This window comes from Saimiri boliviensis, chromosome 12 (genome assembly GCF_048565385.1).
Source record: "Saimiri boliviensis isolate mSaiBol1 chromosome 12, mSaiBol1.pri, whole genome shotgun sequence".
Classification (NCBI taxonomy): domain Eukaryota; kingdom Metazoa; phylum Chordata; class Mammalia; order Primates; family Cebidae; genus Saimiri; species Saimiri boliviensis.
The window spans coordinates 84633722-84653490 of record NC_133460.1 but is presented as its reverse complement, the minus strand read 5'-3'; the positions used below and the strand labels follow the sequence as shown (position 1 = coordinate 84653490).

The window sequence follows — 19769 nt, the reverse complement described above, 5'->3', positions numbered from 1 at the left end:
AAGGCCTCAAAGAGATATTTGCACACCCATATTCATAACAGCATTATTTACAATAGCCAAAAAGTGGAAGCAACCCAGTGTTCATTGATGGATGACTGTATAAACGAATGTTGTATATCCATACAGTGGAATATTATGCAGCCTTAAAAAGGAAGGAAATTCCGCTACATGCTACAGCATGGATGAAACTTGAGGACATTATGCCGAGTGAAGCTAGCCACCCACAAAAAGACTAATACTCTATTATTCCACTTATATGAGGTACTTAGAGCAGTCAAAATTATAGAGATGGAAAATATTAATAAAATGGTAGTTGCCAGGGGCTGCGGGAGGGCAGAATAGAGAATCATTGTTTAGTGGATATCTGGTTTCAGTTTTTCCAGATAAAAAGACCTACGCAGATGGGTGGTGGTAATGGTTGCACAACATTACAATTTTATTTTTAAACAAAGTCTCGCGCTGTCGCCTAGGCTAGAGTGCAGTGGCACGATCTCGGCCCACTGCAACTTCTGCCTTCTGGGTTTAAGCGGTCCTGTCTCGGCCTCCTGAGTAGCTGGGATTACAGGCATTCACCACCATGCCTGACTAATTTTTGCATTTCTAGTAGAGACGGGGTTTCACTCTGTTGGTCAGGCTGGTCTCAAACTCCTGACATCAGGTGATCTGCCCACGTCAACCTCCCAAAGGTCTGGGATTACAGGTGTGGGCCACTGCGCCCGGCTAAATGTATTAATAACATGGAACTGTATACTTAAAATGGTTAAAATGGTAAATTTTATTTTATGTGTATTTTATCACAATCTATCACAGGAAATTGAAAAACCAAAACGAAACAGAAAGCCAGGATACCAATGCGGCTGGACTGATCTCAGAAGTAAGGGAGAGGAAAGGTGGTTGGAGATGGGATCAGAGAGCTAACACGCAGCTTTACAGACAGGGCACCCCAAGAACTTTAGCTTTTGCTCAGTGTGCGTTAGGTTTTGAGTAGATAGAATAGTGACATGATTTGAGTCAGGCTTTAGCAGGATCATTCTGACCACTCTAACTGCGAAGAGATTAATTGGGGCAGGGAGAGAGGCAAAGAGACCAGTTGAGAGACTATTACCTTCATCTCTGTGAAGATAAAATGCAAAAACATACGAGAAAGGGCTTTGAGACTCTAAAACACCATGCAAATGTTTTATGATCATAACCATATACTTGTTCCTGCAGGTTCACCAGGGCATCAAGGGAATGGTGCTTGACGAGAATCATAATAATCTTGCTAATGCTGTCATTTCTGTCAGTGGGATTAACCATGATGTCACTTCAGGTAGGTGGTTACTGCTTAGGGTCAGGGAGGAAGCATTCACTCCCTCGTCATCTTCAGCATAATCAAGGGGCCAGTTAGTAAGCCGGTGAAACCAGCGGGGGTGTCAAGGATGCTGGGAGTTGAGGGATGGAGGAAAGAAGGGTAAGGAAAACAGAGACAGTAAATTAAGAGGCTAGATCAAACAACCAAGATGTTTTCATGGAAACTCTTTTGCTTCTGGTGCAAACAATCCCTGGGAGGGCAGGACCAGGAAAGACTGATGCAAATGTAACTTCTCGTCAGTGTTCAGGAGTCGCTACCATGTAGAATTTTTTTAGGAGTATTTTCTGGGTTTAAGCCTGTTAATAGCTCACATACTGGTAGGAAATCGGGTAGAAAGAGGACTGTAAAACGGATAGTTAGCCTTATCGCTGACTTGGCATTTCCCTACACCTCCACTGGGAAAGTTAGCAAGATTCTTTCCATCATAGGCTTACTGTGGGTCAAGATTGATGGTGGAGGTGGATCTTAGAACCACCCAGAACCTCCTAGAAGGGCACAGAATTATCTCACAGCAGAATGGTGGTGTAAACCGACAGCCCAGTTTGATCATGCACAACTCGTAGGGTTTTTTGTTTTATTTTGCTTTTGATGTATAGCAGTAGCTACCAACGGTTATGGTTATGGATAAGTGAGATTTGCCTAACTCCCCACCTTTTTTTCTTTTTCTTTTTTTTTTTTGAAAAGGAGTCTCATTCTGCCACCCAGGCTGGAGGGCAGTGGTGTGATCTCACTGCAACCTTTGCTTCCCTTTGCTGAAGCCATCCTCCCACCTCAGCCTCCAAAACAGCTGGGACTACAAGCATGTAACACCATGCCTCACTAATTTTCTGTGTTTTTTTTGCGGAGATGGGGTTTCACCATATTGCCCAGGCTGGTCTCTAGCTCCTGGGCTCCAAAGCCTCCCAAAGTGCTAGAGATTACAGGTGTGAGTCACCGCGCCCAGCCCTCCCCACAACCTTGATACCAGCAAGTCTCACCTGAATTTTACTGCACTAACATTTATTACCAAGTAGCTGTTTCCCAGTTCCTCCAATCTGTTTAAGCTGGATGAACGCTCAGCTTTCTGTTCGTTAAAGTGATCTCAATGCATCTTACCTGAAAGGTTCATTGAGGGTGAAGGTAGTGTCTAAAGGCAGAATCCTAGAGCCTCACAGTGAGGTATCAGACAACCAGAGAGTCTGTGTAGCCCAATGTCTGGACATAGGACTGTTTAGGAATTCAAACTCAGGAATCATCCTTTTAATCTTTTTTTGCTTTTTTCTTTTTTTAAGGAAATGTTTCTCAGTCATAGGAATCATTCTTATGAGCACAGCCTTCTTCAGGGCTTGCTAGATTCTTCTATTTTGTTTTATTTTTGTTGTTGTTAGACATAAAGCCCAGGCTGGAGTGCAGTGGCGTGATCTCGGCTCACTGCAACTTCTGCCTCCCTGGTTCAAGGGATACTCCTGTCTCAGCCTCCCGAGTAGCTGGGATTACAGGCATGTGCCACCACACCCAGCTAATTTTTGTACTTTTAGTAGAGACGGGTTTCACCATGTTGGCCAGCCTGGTCTCAAACTCCTGACCTCATGATTTGCCCGCCTCGGCCTCCCAAAGTGCTGGGATTACAGATGTAAGCCACCGTACCTGGCCTCTATTTTTTTTTTTTTAGGTGATGAGGTTTCACCATGTTGCCCTAGCTGGTCTCCAATTCAAGCAATTCTTCTGCCTCAGCCTCCCAAATAGCTGGGATTACAGGGTCTCACTCTAAAGCCTGGGTTGCAATACAGTGGTGCAATCAGGGCTCACCTCAGGCTTGACCTCCCAGGCTCACTTTGTCCTCCCGCCTCAGTCTCCCAAGTAGCTGGAACTACAAGTGCATACCACCATGCTCAGCTAATTTTTTTGTTTCATATTTTTTACAGAGACAGGGTTTTGCCTTGTTGCCCAGGCTGGTCTTGAATTTCTGAGCTCAAGTGATCTGCCTGCTTCAGCCTCCCAAAGTGCTGGGGTTCTAGGAGTGCACACCTGGCTTTTGCTAGATTCTTATGCTCTGTCCAAGCAAGTGTGGGAATGTCTCTAAAACAGTCTAGCCAGTCAACATGTATTGCTGGGCACAGTGGTTCACGCCTATAATCCCAACACTTTGGAATTTGAGTATCTGGAGGTCCAGGTGAGAGGAACACTTGAGGTCAGGAGTTCAAGACCAGCCTGGCCAACATGGTGAAACCCCTGTCTCTACTAAAACTACCAAAATTAGCAGGGTGTGGTGGTGTGGCCTATAGTCCCAACTATTCAGGAGGCTGAGACACAGAATTGCTTGAACCTGGGAGGCGGAGGTTGCAGTGAGCCAAAATCATGTCATTGCACTCCAGCCTGGGCACAGAGTGAGACTCTGTCTCCAACAACAACAATGAAGAATATTAAACACCACTAATTTCTCCAATTAGTGCCTACTTTCACCAACCATTATGTTAATTAACAAATTATTAGGCTGGGCATGGTGGCTCATGCCTGTAATCCCAGCACTTTGGGAGGCCAAGACAGGTGGATCACCTGAGGTCAGGAGTTCAAGGCTAGCCGGGCCAACATGGTGAAAATCCATCTCTACTAAAAATACAAAAAAAAAAAAAATAAATGTTAGCTGGGCGTGGCGGTGGGTGCCTGTAACCCTAGATACTCAGGAAGGAGGCTGAGGTAGGACAATCACTTGAACCTGGGAGATTGAGGTGGCAGTGAACCAAGATTGTGCCATTGTACTCCAGCCTGGGCAACAGAGTAAAACTCTGCCAAAAAAAAAAAAAAAAAAAAATTATTTCACCAGTGAAAAAACTCATTGTAAACATTCATATGTAACTTAGCGTTGATGAGAGAGAAAGCTAGCTGAAGCCTTCAGAGTAGCTACATCTGGAATGGGGGCTTTCTGATACAACACTTGCTAACCACTTCAGGATGCAAGTCCTCAGTTAAGAAAATGACAACCCCTGGGGTGTCATTTCAACTATCCAATACAAGTACAATAACGCATTGCCTTTGCTGCAGTATTTTAAAGTAAATTACAGACACTATTTAGTAGGGGGCAGAAAAAAGACTTTCTCATTATTGTTTGTCTCAAGGTTTATTGTCTTTATTATTTCAAATATTCATTGCTATATACTTAAAATGAATTTTAAAGACACTGTCATAATTGAGTCTAAAGGGATGGAAAGTCATTAGCCAAAATGCTCTTTCCCTGTTGTAGAAAAACCGGCTTCTTTTGAATTTTATTTTTCCCTTGCCGTACTTTTGAAGGTGATACAAGAATAATTTTTTTGTTGTTGTTCTTTGAGACAGAGTCTTGCTCTGTTGCCCAGACTAGAGTGTAGTGGGGTGAGCCACTGCACGCAGCCCAATAGAAGAAATATTAAAAATAGGATTCTCACTGGGCACAGTGCCACACACCTGTAATCCCAGCACTTTGGGAGGCTGAGCTGAGTGGATTGCTTGAGTCAAGAGTTCAAGAGCAGCCTGGTCAACATAGCGAGACCCCATCTCTACAAAAAATAAAAGTAATAAAATTAACCAGGCACAGTGGTGTGTGCCTATAGTACCAGCTATTCAAAAGGCTGAGGCAGGAAAATCACTGGAGTCCAAGAGTTCAAGTTTGCGGTGAGCTGTGACAGCTCTACTGCACTCCAGCCTGGGCAACAGAATGAGACCCTGTCTCGAAAAAAGAGGCAGGACTCCCAGAATAGTATCTTTACTGGTCCAGCCTTCCCACTGAATCTAAGCTTACACCCGTACAACACCACTGACAGCCTTTTGTCCGGCCCAGGGCCTCCATGTTCCGTCGTGCGGGTTTTGCACTGTGCATCTGTGTAGCTTTTCCACGCTTCTGATCCAGTCTGTGCTTGAGCGCTCACAATTTCACAAAGCAGACCATTCCTTTTTTTGTAGCTCAGTTTCTCTCAACGGGTTTGTTGTTTGCTTATTTATTTATTTAGACAGAGTCTTGCTCCGTCACTTGGGCTGGAGTACAGTGGCACAATCTCGGCTCACTGCAGCCTCCATCCACCTCCTGCATTCCAGCAATTCTCCTGCCTCAACCTCCCAAGTAACTGGGACCACAGGCATGTGCCACCACACCTTGCTAACTTTTGTATTTTCAGTAGAGACAGGGTTTCGCCATGTTGGCCAGACTGGTATCAAACTCCTGACCTCAGGTTATCCACCTGCCTCAGTCTCCCGACGTCCTGGGATAACAGGCGTGAACCACCGCACCCGGCCTCAACAGGTTTTATTTCTGTCTAGTAAAATCTGCCTCCCTGCAATTTAAACCCATACATCTTATTCTTATTTCTTTAGATAGGCATCATTTCTTCATAGTGGCCTTTCAAATATCAAAACTGAGGTCTCACGTAGTTTCTTTATTAGGCAAACATTCGCAGACCTTTCGGCATTTCCTTTCTCCTAGTGTTCCTTTATTGGAGATGAGTTTTTATTAACTAAAGGTTCTAGAATTACACTTAACACCTTCAGTGTAGAGCACAGTAAACCTCCTGCTTCCTAGGGGCTGATCCCGTGCTTCTATTAAGATAGCCTGCAAAGGATTTAAATCTTTGCTAGTTTCATGCTATTAAGAAAAGTCGCAGGCCAGGCACGGTAATGCCTTTAATCCCAGCACTTTGGGAGGCCAAGGCAGGTGGATCACCTGAGGTCAGGAGTTTGAGACCAGCCTGGCCAACATGGTGAAACACCGTCTCTACTAAAAATGCAAACATTAGCTGGGCAAGGTGGTCTGTGCCTGTAATTGCAGCTACTATGAGGCAGGAGAATCTCTTGAACCTGGACAGTGAACTGAGATTGTACCACTGCACTCTAGCCTAGGCAACAGAGTGAGTCTCTGTGTCAAAAAAAAAAAAAAAAAAAAAAAAGGAAGGAAGAAGAAAGGGAAGGGAGGAAGGGACGGAGGGAGGAAGGAAGGGAAGAAAGAAAAGAAGGAAAGAAAAGCCAGGATGGGTGCAGTGGCTCACGCCTGTGATCCTAGCACTTTGGGAGACTGAGGTGGGAGGATCACTTAAGGCCAGGAGTTTGAGACCAGCCTGGGCAACATAGTGAGAATGTGACTTTGTTTATTTTAAAAAAGAGAAGCCAATGGGCACGGTGGCTCACACCTGTAATCCCAGCACTTTGGGAGGCTGAGACAGGCAGATCACCTGAGGTCAGGAGTTCAAGATTAGCCTGGCTAACATGGTGAAACCCTATCTCCACTAAAATTACAAAAATTAGGCCGGGCGCGGTGGCTCAAGCCTGTAATCCCAGCACTTTGGGAGGCCGAGGCGGGTGGATCACGAGGTCGAGAGATCGAGACCATCCTGGTCAACATGGTGAAACCCCGTCTCTACCAAAAATACAAAAAATTAGCTGGGCATGGTGGCGCGTGCCTGTAATCCCAGCTACTCAGGAGGCTGAGGCAGGAGAATTGCCTGAACCCAGGAGGCGGAGGTTGCGGTGAGCCAAGATCGTGCCATTGCACTTCAGCCTGGGTAACAAGAGCGAAACTCCGTCTCAAAAAAAAAAAAAAAAAAAAATTAGCTGAGTGTAGTGGCATGCTCCTGTAGTCCCAGCTACTCAGGAGGCTGAGGCATGAGAATTGCTTGAACCCAGGAGGCAGAGGCTGCAGTGAGCCAAGATCATGCCACTGCACTCCAGCCTGGGAGACAGAGCAAGACTCCATCTAAAAAACAAAAGCTTGTAGTCAGCTAAAAACCCCAGCTTATTTTGATATCAAGGTCCCATTGGGGCAGGTTTTTTTTTTTTTTTTTTGAGATGGAGTCTTACTCTGTTGCTCAGGCTGGAGTGCAGTGGCACGATCTCAGCTCGCTACAACCTCCACCTCCCAGGTTCAAGCGATTCCTTAGCCTCCCGAGTAGCTGGGATTACAGGCACCCACCACTATGCCCAGCTAATTTTTGTATTTTCAGTAGAGACAGAGTTTCACCATAATGGCCAGGCTGGTCTCAAACTCCTGACCTCTGGTGATCCACCCACCTCGGCCTCCCAAAGTCCTGGGATTACAAGTGTGAGCCACCGCGCCCAGCCTGGGGCAGGTTTTTAATCAGTAGATTGAGTTATATCCTTGTGACTTTCAGGTGACCATGGTGATTACTTCCGGCTGCTGCTTCCAGGTACCTACACTGTCACTGCCAAAGCACCTGGGTTTGACCCACAGACAGAGACTGTGACCGTGGGTCCTGCAGAACCAACATTGGTGAGTTAGGTTGAACTTGATGGTGCACTCTAAAAGCCACTTATAAAGTCGTTTTAGGAGGACAGTGTCTCACTCTGTCATGCAGGCGGGAGTGCAGTGGTGCCATCATGGCTGACTGCAGCCTTAATCTCTCGGGCTGAAGCAGTCCCCCCGCCTCAGTGTCCCAAGTAGCTGGGAGTGAGTATGAGTGCACACCACCATGCCCGCCTCATTTTTCTACTTTTTGTAGTAAAAGGGTTTCACTATGTTGTCCAGGCTGGGCTTGAACTCCTTGGCTCAAGCAATCTGCCCACCTCAGCCTCCCAAAGTGCTGAGATTACAGGCGTGAGCCACCACCCTTGGCCCTTACAAAATCTTAAGTGATTACACACCTCTAATCTTTGCCCAGCTTCCTTCTTTTACATTTTTTAAAGGATTAATTGCTCACACATCTTTTTTTTTTTTTTTTTTTTTTTTTTGAGACGGAGTTTCGCTCTTGTTACCCAGGCTGGAGTGCAATGGCGCTATCTCGGCTCACCGCAACCTCCGCCTCCTGGGCTCAGGCAATTCTCCTGCCTCAGCCTCCTGAGTAGCTGGGATTACAGGCACGCGCCACCACGCCCAGCTAATTTTTTGTATTTTTAGTCGAGACGGGGTTTCACCATGTTGACCAGGATGGTCTCGATCTCTTGACTTCGTGATCCACCCGCCTCAGCCTCCCAAAGTGCTGGGATTACAGGCTTGAGCCACCGCGCCCGGCTGCTCACACATCTTAAGTTTTGTTCTGTCGCCCTCCTATTATATCCTTCCTCACTTCCTTTTGGCTTTTCCTCTTCTGTTTAACATAGCATAGTGATTTAAAGCACCGCCTAGTTCTAAATTCAGCTCATTTGCCCACAGACCTTGGACAAATTACCTAATCTCTCTCCTTCTCAGTTTCTTTCTCTGTAAATTGGTAGTAATAGTGCCTCCTTCACAAGAGGCTGAAATGAGAACGCCCACATAAAGCCTTTGATATGTAGGGGCCAAATCAACTCTCCAAAGGCAGATAAATTAAAGAAAAGGTATACCAATTTATTTAACATGTATGCACAGGAGCCTACAGAATGAAGACCCAAAGATACAGGAGAGATTGTCCATTTTTATGCTTAGGTTCAACAAATTAGATACAGCTAGGTATAAATACAATTGGACCAAAAAGGTATCAGCTAATGCTGTGCACTGAGTGAAGAAGTCTAGCAAGGCCTGTCTGTCCAGATTCTTCTGGGCTCTCTGAGCGTGCATTTCTTCCTTCTGGGTATGGGTCAGTACCCTCTCTGAAAAGAGGGTCTTACGACCTACAGTCAAACAAGGTAGAGTCTGACGACTTATAGTCAAACAAGGCAGGTTAGATAGGTTCTCCTCCTCCTTCTCTTCCTCTTCCTCTTTTTCTTTTTTCTTCTTCTTTCTTCGTAGAGACAGGGAGTGACTCTGTCCCTCAGGCTGGAGTGCAGTGGCACAATCATGGCTCACCGCAGCCTCAGACTCAAGAGATCTTCACTTCATCTTCCCAAGTATCTGGGACTACAGGCACATGCCACCATGCCCAACTTTTATATATATATATATATATATATATATATATATATATATATATATATTTATTTATTTTTATTTATTTATTTGAGACCAAGTCTCTCTCTGTTGCCCAGGCTGGAGTGCAGTAGCTCAGTCTCAGCTCACTGCAACTTATGCTTCCTGGGTTCAAGTGATTCTCCTGCCTCAGCCTCCCGAGTAGCTCCTACCACCACGCCCAGGTAATTTTTGTATTTTTAGTAGAGATGGGATTTTACTATGTTGGCAGGCTGATCTCAAACTCCTGACCTCAGATGATCTGCCCACCTCAGCCTCCCAAAGTGCTAGGATTGCAGGTATGAGCCACCACGCCTGGCCATTTAATTTAATTTATTTATTTATTTATTTTTTGAGATGGAGTCTTGTGCTGTTGCCCAGGCTGGAGTGAAAGGCACATTCTCATCTCACTGCAGTCCCCACCTCCCAGGTTCAAGTGATTCTCCTGCCTCAGCCTCCCAAGTAGCTGGGACTACAGGCTTGTGCCTCCATGCTTGGCTAATTTTTTTATTTTTAGTAGAGACGGGTTTTCACCATGTTGACCAGTCTGGTCTTGACCTCCTGCCCTCAAGTGATCCACCCTTCTCGGCCTCCCAAAGTGCTGGGATTATAGGCATGAGCCACCACACCGGCCTAATTTTTGTTGTTTTTTTGTAGAGACGGGGTTCTCTGTGTAGCCCAGGCTGGAGTGCAGTGGTACAGTCATGGCTCACTGCAGCCTTGAACTGCTGGCCTCAGGAGATCCTTGCACCGCGGCCTCTCAAAGCACTGGGATTACAGTCGTGAGCCACTGTGCTGCTTCGGCCTAGACTGTGCTCTGACTAAATCAGATAAATTCTTTTAAGACAGTTTTTACAGAGAAAGGCAGTGGGCTTACATTCTTCTGTGCCAGCTGCAAGGACTGCCACCAGAGGGCGCTCTACCATCCCTTCTGGTGGTCCGTGGACCCTGATGTTTGTTGCTTTCCACTCAATGCTGCAAAGAGCCAGCTACTCTTCAAGATTCAACTCTCCAGGGCTTTGTTTTATAGATAGTATGAGAAGCAGAGAACTTCTTTGATTTTACAGCCTGGACCTTTTCAGTTTTGGTTGTATTAGGACCTCAGAGCTAAAGGAGCTCAGAGATCATGGACACGAATCCCCAGATTTCTCAAAAGAGGACAAAATAATGAGACAGTCCTACTTAATGGCCATCCTCAATCTCATTTCCCAAAAGTCAGCCTTTCCTAGGGCCGCCTCATGCCTTCTGTATACAACCCTAGAGCTTAATAGACCCTCCCACCCCCTTTCCCAATTAACATGATGCAGTCAAGTGGTCTTTTACTATTTATTGAATAATTATTATGTGTGACATGCTGTGAGAGCTTTCCAGCATTGTCTCATTTAACCTTCACAACAACCCTGTGAGGTAGATGCAAGTATCCCCATTTGTGGCTTAGAGAAGATAAAAGAAACTTGCATAATATCACATAGCAAGTGGTGGGAGCCAGGATTTGAACCTACGTCACGCTCTCTGGCTGCCTTCTTAGCCAATGTGTTGCAGGAACTCATACTAAGTGTACAACCTGTGTTTGCAGCTCCTTATTGTAACACAAGGATCAGGGGAAAGAACTATGCTGTAAATCCTTTGAGAATTCCTCTGGAATTTCCAGATGGTTTCTTCCTCCATCTCCTCCTCCCCCAGTCCCATCTCCTGAATAATGTAAATTACTTCTCCTTACAGTTGCTGGAAACAGAGAGTAAATCTTTCACTGTAGCCTATTAGCTGATCTGGGGTCCTCTTTCCTTTTTTTCTTGTTATATCCTAAAATTGAATGACTGGTAGGCAGTTACATATATGAGCTTTGCATCACCAGCAAGTCTGTTCAATGCCAAATTCAAACAACTGCATGTCCTCTCGAGTAGCACACTCGATTTCAAAGGATTTTGCCCCCTTTTTCACATATTCTTTAAATTAACGTAACTCATCATTATGTCAAATATACTCAGAGGAGAAAAGAAATCTGTCATTTGGATACAATTTCCAGGCACAGTAACAACTAAAAATCCATTTATTGATCACAAAGGAATCTGTCTTCCTCCCCAGTCTAAAGCAGATATCCACCTGACTGGAAAAGAAAAAAGGAGAAAAAGATTGGCCAGGTGTGGTGGCTCATGCCTGTAATCCTAGCACTTTGGGAGGCTGGGATGTAATGTCACTTGAGGTCAGGAATTCGAGACCAGCCTGGCCAACATGATGAAACCCCGTCTCTACTAAAAATACAAAAATTATCCAGGTGTGTTAGCGCATGCCTATAATCCCAGCTACTTGGGAGGCTGAGGCAGGAGAATTGCTTGAACTCAGGGGGCAGAGGTTGCAGTGAGCAGAGATCGGACCACTGCACTCCAACCTGGGCAACAGAGCAAGACTCTATCTCAAAAACAAAACAAAACAAAGCAAAAAACCAGATTGTTTACTACAGGGTTTCCTTAGTAGAATTAAGATGCTTTAAAATATCTCGGCCCCGGTGTGGTGCCTCACACCTATAATCCCAGTACTACTTTCGAAGGCCAGGGCTGGCGGATCACTTGAGCCTAGGAGTTTGAGACCAGCCTGGGCAACATGGCGAAACCCTGTCTCTACAAAAAAGTACAAAAATTAGTCAGGCATGGTGGCATGCATGTGTAGCACCAGCCACTTGGGAGGCTGAGGTGGGAGGATCACTTGAACCCAGGAGGTGGAGGCTGCAGTGAGCCATGATTGCACCACTGCACTCCAGCCTGGATGCCAGAGTAAGACCTTATCTCAAAATAAAAATAAAATATCTTCCTGGGCCCAAAATAAAATATCTTGCTTTTTCCCAAGGCCTTCCGCATGGCGTCACTGCTTTCCTTTTCCTTGCCTCATTTTCTTGTCTCTCTTCTCTCTCTTTTTTTCTGTCCTAGATTCCTGTGTTACTAAACAGGAACCAGTAAATAAGACAGTACAGTTGGCTCTGATTCTCCCCTCCCCACCCCTGGAGGAACTAGCAGAAACTTGGCTATGAATTTTTGTGGAAGGAGCAGGAAATAACCCCATAGAGAAGCCTCTGAGTCAGCGGCATGTTTTTAAACTCCCAGCTGGCTTCAGGGGCTCAAGCTGTTCCAAGGGTGGGAAAGCCCAGGCCTGCCCCAGAGGAGCGTGGTTAGGATACTGTGCCACTCCCTCTCCTTCCTCTTCAGCCTGGGATAGTTCTATGGCTCTTCAATGCCCAGAATGTCCCACATTTGTCAGTGAAAAGTATCTCCATCCGCAGGCTGTGGCCAGAAGAGAAGTTGCAATCCAGCGCTTGAAAGGATGCATTAATGCACATGGAAATTTCAAGTTTAAGATTCCAAGCAGGGTGTGGTGGCATGTGCCTGTAGTCCCAGCTACTCAGGAGACTGAGGCAGGGAGATTTCGAACCCAGGAGTGCGAGTCCAGCCTGGACAACATATCAAGAACCCATCTCTAAAATAAATTTTTTAAAAAAGGAAAATAAATAAGAGTCCAACCAACACTCTTTATCATCTCTACTATCTATAGAATCAAACAAGCATGGCAGAAGGTTGAGTTCTGAAGCCCGGTGACACTTACTGGCATGCCTGAGCTTGGCACCAGTGAGTCACCCAGGCAGCATGAAAATTATTACAGTGCTGTCAGTCATGGCTCTTGTCCTGAGTGGTAATATTGGTGAAATTGTGATTTGATGTGTAGATATTTTTCCTTTCTTTTCTTTTCCTTTGTTTCTTTTGAAATGGAGTCTCATTTTGTCACCCAGGCTAGAGTGTAGTGGCATGATCTCGGCTTACTGCAACTTCTGCCTCCTGAGTTCAAGCAATTCTCATGCCTCAGCCTCCCAAGTAGCCGGAACTGTTAGGCATGCGCCACCAGCCCAACTAATTTTTGTATTTTTAGTAGGGATGGGGTTTCATCATGTTGGCCAGGCTGGTCTCTAACTCCTGACCTCAGATGAGCTGCCCACCTCAGCCTCCCAAAGTGCAGGGATTACAGCCACCACGCCCGACCTAATTTTTTAATTTTTATTTTTGATATGGAGTCTCACTGTCACTCAGGCTAGAGTGCAGTGGCATAATCTCGGCTCACTGCAGCCTCCACCTCCCAGGTTCAAGCAATTCTCCCACCTCAGCTTCCTGAGTAGCTGAGACTACAGGTGTGTACCACCACGCCTGGCTAATTTCTTTGCATTTTTAGTAGAGACAGGGTTTCACCATGTTGGCCAGGCTGCTCTTGAACTCCTGACCTCAGGTGATCCACCACCTCAGCCTCCCAAAGTGCTGGGATTACAGGCATCAGCCACCATGCCCAGCCAATTTTTCTCTGATATGTATAAAATCAATGAATATGAATTTTGTCCAGTCACACCCTACTTATCACCAGTGATTGCATACCAATTTTGGGGGAACATTAGCCAGGTCTATATGGCACCAGCAGTGCTTCTCTGGATCACTGCTATAATAATTCTTAACTAGTACCCAGCCCTCAGAAACCGGAACTATGGCAAAAGATGGTTCCAACGGATCTCCCAGCTTCTGCTTTTTCCCTTGCAGGTTAACTTCTACCTCAAAAGAAGCATCCCTCAAGTGAGCTCTGTGGGGAGAGCTCCCAGCAGAAGGCATGGAGCTGGAGCCAAAGTGCAGCCCCAGGCAGCCAGAAAGAAAGAAATGGAGATGAGGCAGCTCCGGAGAGGCCCTGCCTGAAACCCAGAGTGCCGGGAAACCCTTCAGAAAGGCTTTGCTCCTGCTCTTAGGTCACATGAAGCATTCTTCCTATTTTATTATCTGGGACATATTTAAATACAAACATATTCAGAGCAATTCAGAATGGTCTTCGTCTGTTGCAGGGATAAGCCATCTCTGGGTCATCATGAAAGGAATTAGGGTCTGTTGAAAGCTGATGTGGTAGTACATGTATCTAGTGGTGTTTGGTAAGGTTTTTCCATTCTGAGAATCCAGTTTAGGCTCCTTGCTGGTTCACACTGCATCCAGAGACTGGTTCTGGCTGGTTGGCAGCTGCATCTCCAGAATCTAGCACAGAGTTTGCAACAGAGTTAGTGCTCAGTGAAGATTTCTGAACCATCACTGAAATGGTGAAGTAAGTGATCCGTCATTGATGTTGTTCCCATAGCAAAAGTAGGTGATGAGTTCTTCTGAAATCCCAGAGGATCATTTGAGGAACAGTATCTTAATAAGAAAAGAATTTGACATGCAAATACTTAGTGCCATGGCTACCCTTCTTTGTACATGGGCATTTAATAAATAGGCATCTTTCTTTTCTTTTCTTTTTTGAGATGGAATCTCACTCTGTTGCTCAGGCTGGAGTGCAGTGGTGCGATCTCAGCTCATTGCAACCTCAGCTTCCAGGTTCAAGTGATTCTCGTGCCTCAGCCTCCCAAGTAGTTGGAACTACAGGCATGTGTCACTACACGGAGCTGATTTTTGTATTTTTAGTAGAGATGGGTTTCACCATGTTGGCCAGGCTGGTCTGGAACTCCTGACCTCAAGTGATCCACCCACATTGGCCTCCCAAAGTGCTGGGATTACAGGTGTGAGCCACTATGCCTGGCCAATTATTTGCTTTTAAACTATTTTGTTTGTTGGCATTTTCACAACATATAAAGATCTTTTTTATTTATTTATTTTATTTATTTATTTTGAGACGAAGTCATGCTCTGTCACCCAGGCTGGAGCGCTGTGGCATGATCTCAGCTCACCACAACCTCTGCCCCCTGGGTTCAAGCGATTTTCCTGCCTCAGCCTCCCGAGTAGCTGGGATTACAGGCATCCACCACCACACCCGGCTAATTTTAGCATTTTTTGGTAGAGACAGGGTTTTGCTGTGTTGACCAGGCTGGTCTTGAACTCCTGACCTCAGGTGATCTGCCCACCTTGGCCTCCCAAAGTGCTGGAATTACAGGACTGAGCCACCATGCCCAACCAGATCTTTTATAAAAAGCAATAAAAATCTTGAAATCTTTTTGGAAGCATCTGTCCATCAATACTTACTCCTAGATAAGACTAATTCTGGGGCCCTCATTTTTTCCCCCCTTTTTTTGAGACAGGGTTTTGTTCTGTCACCCAGGCTGGAATGCAGTGGTGTGATCACAGCTCACTGCAGCCTCAGTCTAACCAGGCTCAAGCGATCCTACCACCTCAGCCTCCTGAGTAGTTATGACTACAGGTATGTGCCATCACACTTAGCTAATTGTTTTGTGTTTTTTGTAGAGACAGGATCTCACTATATTGCCCAGGCTGGTCTCAAAGTCGTAGGCTCAAGCAATCCTCCTGCCTCAGCCTCCCAAAGTGCTGCGATTACAAGGCAAAAGCCACCATGCCCAGTCTGGGACCCTCATTTTTAAATGCACTTCTTAAAGTGCAGTATTCATTTGAAATGTTGTAATTCTGTATTACTTTTAGTAAGATCTTGACATTTCTGTAAGTGTTTGCTGCTTCCAGGGCCTAGGATTTCTGCATGAATGGGTAAGCATAGCTGGAAGGTGGAGTACTTAGTTCTTCAGTAGTAAAGAACCCCATTTTTACTTTAGATCTTGTCTTTAACTCTCAGATCCATTTGATTAACTTGGCTAATGGGTTTTTTCCTACCTAAGTGTGCAAGAAAAAGAAACAAAAGGAATACTACAACACAAAAATCTCTGTGAATTTCTAAAAGCTGAAGTTCATAGCCTCTGTATTATTACCATTTACTGCCAGTTTCTCTCTGACCCACTCAGACATCTGAGGCCTCTAAGTGGATCAAAGCCAGCTAATTGTTGCATCCAGTGTGATCCTAGACCTAGTCCAGTTTATATCACAACTTCCAAACCCAACTCATAATTCACTCAAACAAACAGATAGCTCAAAACATAAACCCACGGAGCTTCAGAATCCAAGAGAGAAGACACCCATGATCCCCAGCTGTAAGACAGCAATGGACAAAATGCGTCCGGTGGGTACCTTGTTTGGTCACTCAATACCCCTGGTGCGGACTAGAAGCTCTACTTCAGATCCCATTTCTGACACCATCTATTAAAAAGAAAACCTTAGGCAAGTTCATTTTAACAGAGAGTTTATTGAGCAAAGAATGACTGACAAATCAAGCAGCCCCCAAAGCAGAATAGGTCCAGAGAGATTCCTGCACAGCTGTGGTCAAAAAAGACTTATAGACAGAGAAAGGAAAGTGATAGACAGAAACAGTTGGATTACATTTGCCTTATTTGGACACAGTTTGAATAGCTGGCCGCCTTTGATTGGCTTAAATTCAGTGATTGGCACAAGAGTAGGTTACAGTCTGTTTACGAATCAAATAAGGTTATAGTTCACTATGTGTGGCAAGATCTTTACACTGAACTTAAACTGTGTAAGGAGGCTACTTTGGGATAAACCTAACTTAGCAGACCTAATAAATATATATTTTGGGCCAGGTTCGGTGGCTCACACCTGTAATCCCATCACTTTGGCACTTTGGGAGGGTGAGGCAGGTAGATCACTTGAGGTCAGGAGTTTGACACCAGTCTGACCAATAGGGAGAAACCCTGTCTCTACTAAAAATACAAAATTAGCCAGGCGTGGTGGTACACACCTGTAATCCCAGCTACTCGGGAGGCTGAGGCAGGAGAATTGCTTGAACCCAAGAGACAGAGGTTGCAGTGAACTGAGATTGTACCATTCACTCCAGCCTGGGCAACGAGAGCGAAACTCCATCTCAAAAATATATATATATATATATATTTTGTCTTTGTCCCCTGGTGTACAGCTTCTAAACCCCTTGTATAACTTTCTGAATGACAGAGGTTTATCCATAACAAGCCCCTGAATTTTGATTACACCTGAGTTTATGTTAATGAGATGACTGGTAGCTGAAAGCCCCTAGATAGCTTCAGGATGGCTCTGGTTGCCAAAGAAACCCACCATGTGCTTATGATGGCAGTGGCGGTCCGTCTGGAGTGGCTGCAGCTGGGAGATGCAGCTGGGGCTGCAAGCCCCATAGAGCCAGCGGGATCCAGGGACAAGTGGGAGCCCCGTCGCTTCTGAGTTGGGGCAGGAGCTCCCAGGTGTCACTGCAGCTGCCCAAGCCATGGCTATGGACCCGGGCATCTCCGTCCTCTTGGGGTCCAGGAGCAGGCGGGAGCCCCATCTCCCAGGCACAGCTGCAGCCACTCAAATAGCAAGTCTAGGAGCTCTGTGGCAGGGAAGAGCCCACCTGATTCTAGCAGCTGCATCTCCTGCATGTGTGTGTGCATGCTCAGTTTCCTGATTTATGATTTCAACGTGCGAGAAGTCTAACTCAGCATAGGTCCAAGACAGTGTAGCATCCAAACCACATCGAGTCTCTTCATAAGTGAGCCAGTAAGACTCACTTTTTCCATGGTCACAGAAAACACCCCTAAACCCAAACAGCCATCTCAAAAGCAAGGATGGAGAAAGTAGGACAGCATGACCTGGTACAAATCTGCCATCAGAACTGGAGAATTTAGAGTTCCTGTGTCCAGAGCGTCATCTTTTCACAATTTGTCTTTTACGCAGACTCTCAACACCCAGCCTGCACTCCATCATGCCCGCCTCCTGCCTGGAATACAGCTTCATTTCTGCCTTAACACTAACTGCATTCTGGCTTTAACCATGAGTAAACATTCCCCATGAGCAAATGCCTAAGCAAACACCACTTCTCTCCCTCCTCCCAGAAGTTAAATCCCACCATTTATAAAGCCTTCCCCTACTCCTACTGTCTCTTATTCTTTCCCTCGCCACTTGATGATCTTCCCCACACTGCCACTCATGAATCTTTCTTTCTCCCACCTTCATTCTGTTCACATACCTCCTGTACCCCTTCACATGCCCCCCACCAGGCCCTGCTGCAGGTGGGGTGTAACATCACTTAAGAAACAGGGCCTGGGCTGGGCGCGGTGGTTCACGCCTGTAATCCCAGCACTTTGGGAGGCCGAGGCGGGTGGATCACGAGGTCAAGAGATTGAGACCATCCTAGTCAACATGGTGAAACCCCGTCTCTACTAAAAATACAAAAAATTAGCTGGGCATGGTGGCGCGTGCCTGTAATCCCAGCTACTTAGGAGGCTGAGGCAGGAGAATTGCCTGAACCCAGGAGGCGGAGGTTGCGGTGAGCCGAGATCACACCATTGCACTCCATCCTGGGTAACAAGAGCGAAACTCTGTCTCAAAAAAAAAAGAAAAAAAAAAAAAAAAGAAACAGGGCCTGGAGCCATTAAGGGATAGGTGGCCAGCAGCCTGGAAAAAGCAAAACAGAAAAAGCATTGCTTGTTTCTGCTGTCACTCTGCCTCCCTCCCCTTGCACAGTCTCAGGGAGGAGGCAAAGAAAGTCACCCCTTGGATCCATGTTCACCCTGCAGGAGGAGGGAGAAAAGGCATCTTTGAGTTCCTTTTAGATTGTCCCATGTGAGGCCTTTGGAATGAAGTCAATCAGGGCATTAGATCAAAGGAATTCAGTGAGTTTCCTTAAATCCTTTCTGGAATCAGATGAAGAATAAATGAAAAAATCAAATGACCACAATTTTGTTCTTTTAAAAAATATCCAAGTATAGTATTTTATACACACTGTAGTTTATAGAAGGCTTTTATTTTACAAGCCAATTTTTTTTTAATGTCAGCCATTGGTATATTACCAATGTTGTAGCAAGGTTTGAGGGAGGTACGGCTCACGCTTGAGCATGGAAACCCAATCATCGTGCTTATGACTTACAGAATGACCTAACATTTTTTTTAAATGGAGGGATAGATAAAGGGCCCATCAATTTTCTTTCTTTCTTTTTTTTTTATAGGGTCTTGTTCTGTTGCCTAGGCTGGAGTGCCGTACCACAATCACAGCTGACTGCAGCCTTGACCTCCTGGGCTCAAGTGATCCTCCTGTCTCAGCCTCCTGAGTAACTGGCTAATTTTTGTACTTTTAGTAGAGACAGAGTTTCCCTATGTTGACTAGGCTGGTCTCGAACTCCTGACCTCAGGTAATCCGCCCACCTTGGCCTCCCAAAGTAATTTTCTTTAAAAAAAATTAAAAAGTTTGTTTTTCCTTTGATTACCTGGCCCATGGCCTCTGAAAAAAGTGAATAAATTTAAATAAAAAAATATTAAATGACCAGGCACAATGGCTCACATTTGTAATCCCAGTACTTGGTGTTTTTTTTTTTTTTTTTGGAGACGGAGTCTTACTCTTGTTACCCAGGCTGGAGTGCAATGGCACAATCTCAGGAGGTTGCAGTAAGCAACCTCCACCTCCTGGGTTCAAGCTATTCTCCTGCCTCATCCTCCAGAGTAGCTGGGATTACAGGTGTCTGCCACCATGCTCAGCTAATTTTTTTTGTATCTTTAGTAGAGACGGAGTTTCATTATGTTGCCCAGGCTGGTCTCAAACTCCTGACCTCAAGTGATTCACCTGCCTCAGACTCCCAAAGTGCTGGGATTACAGGTGTGGGCCACCTCACCTGGCCTTTTGTTTGTTTGTTTGAGGCAGGGTTTTGCTCTGCTTCCCAGGCTGGAGAGGTGCAGTGAAACGATCATGGCTCACTGCAGCCTCAACCTCCTGGGCTCAAGCAATCCTCCCACCTTG

At 45.6% G+C, this 19769-nt stretch overlaps 1 protein-coding gene and 1 non-coding gene across 2 annotated transcripts in view; one reads left to right on the top strand and one right to left on the bottom strand.

Annotated features, from left to right (window-relative positions):
* Positions 1-14419, top strand: part of CPN1 (carboxypeptidase N subunit 1) — a 41458-nt gene extending 27039 nt beyond the window's left edge. Inside the window, exons 7-9 of the mRNA XM_039465236.2 lie at positions 1213-1312; positions 7465-7583; positions 13742-14419. Of these exons, the coding sequence (XP_039321170.2) occupies positions 1213-1312; positions 7465-7583; positions 13742-13891 (369 nt within the window). The 3' untranslated portion in view covers positions 13892-14419. The remainder of the gene's footprint in view (positions 1-1212; positions 1313-7464; positions 7584-13741) is intronic.
* A 4388-nt stretch (positions 14420-18807) lies between these two features.
* Positions 18808-18913, bottom strand: LOC120362585 (small nucleolar RNA U13). Its single transcript, XR_005578442.1, has one exon. It is a non-coding gene; the product is annotated as a small nucleolar RNA U13 (small nucleolar RNA).
* Between the last annotated feature and the right edge of the window lie 856 nt (positions 18914-19769).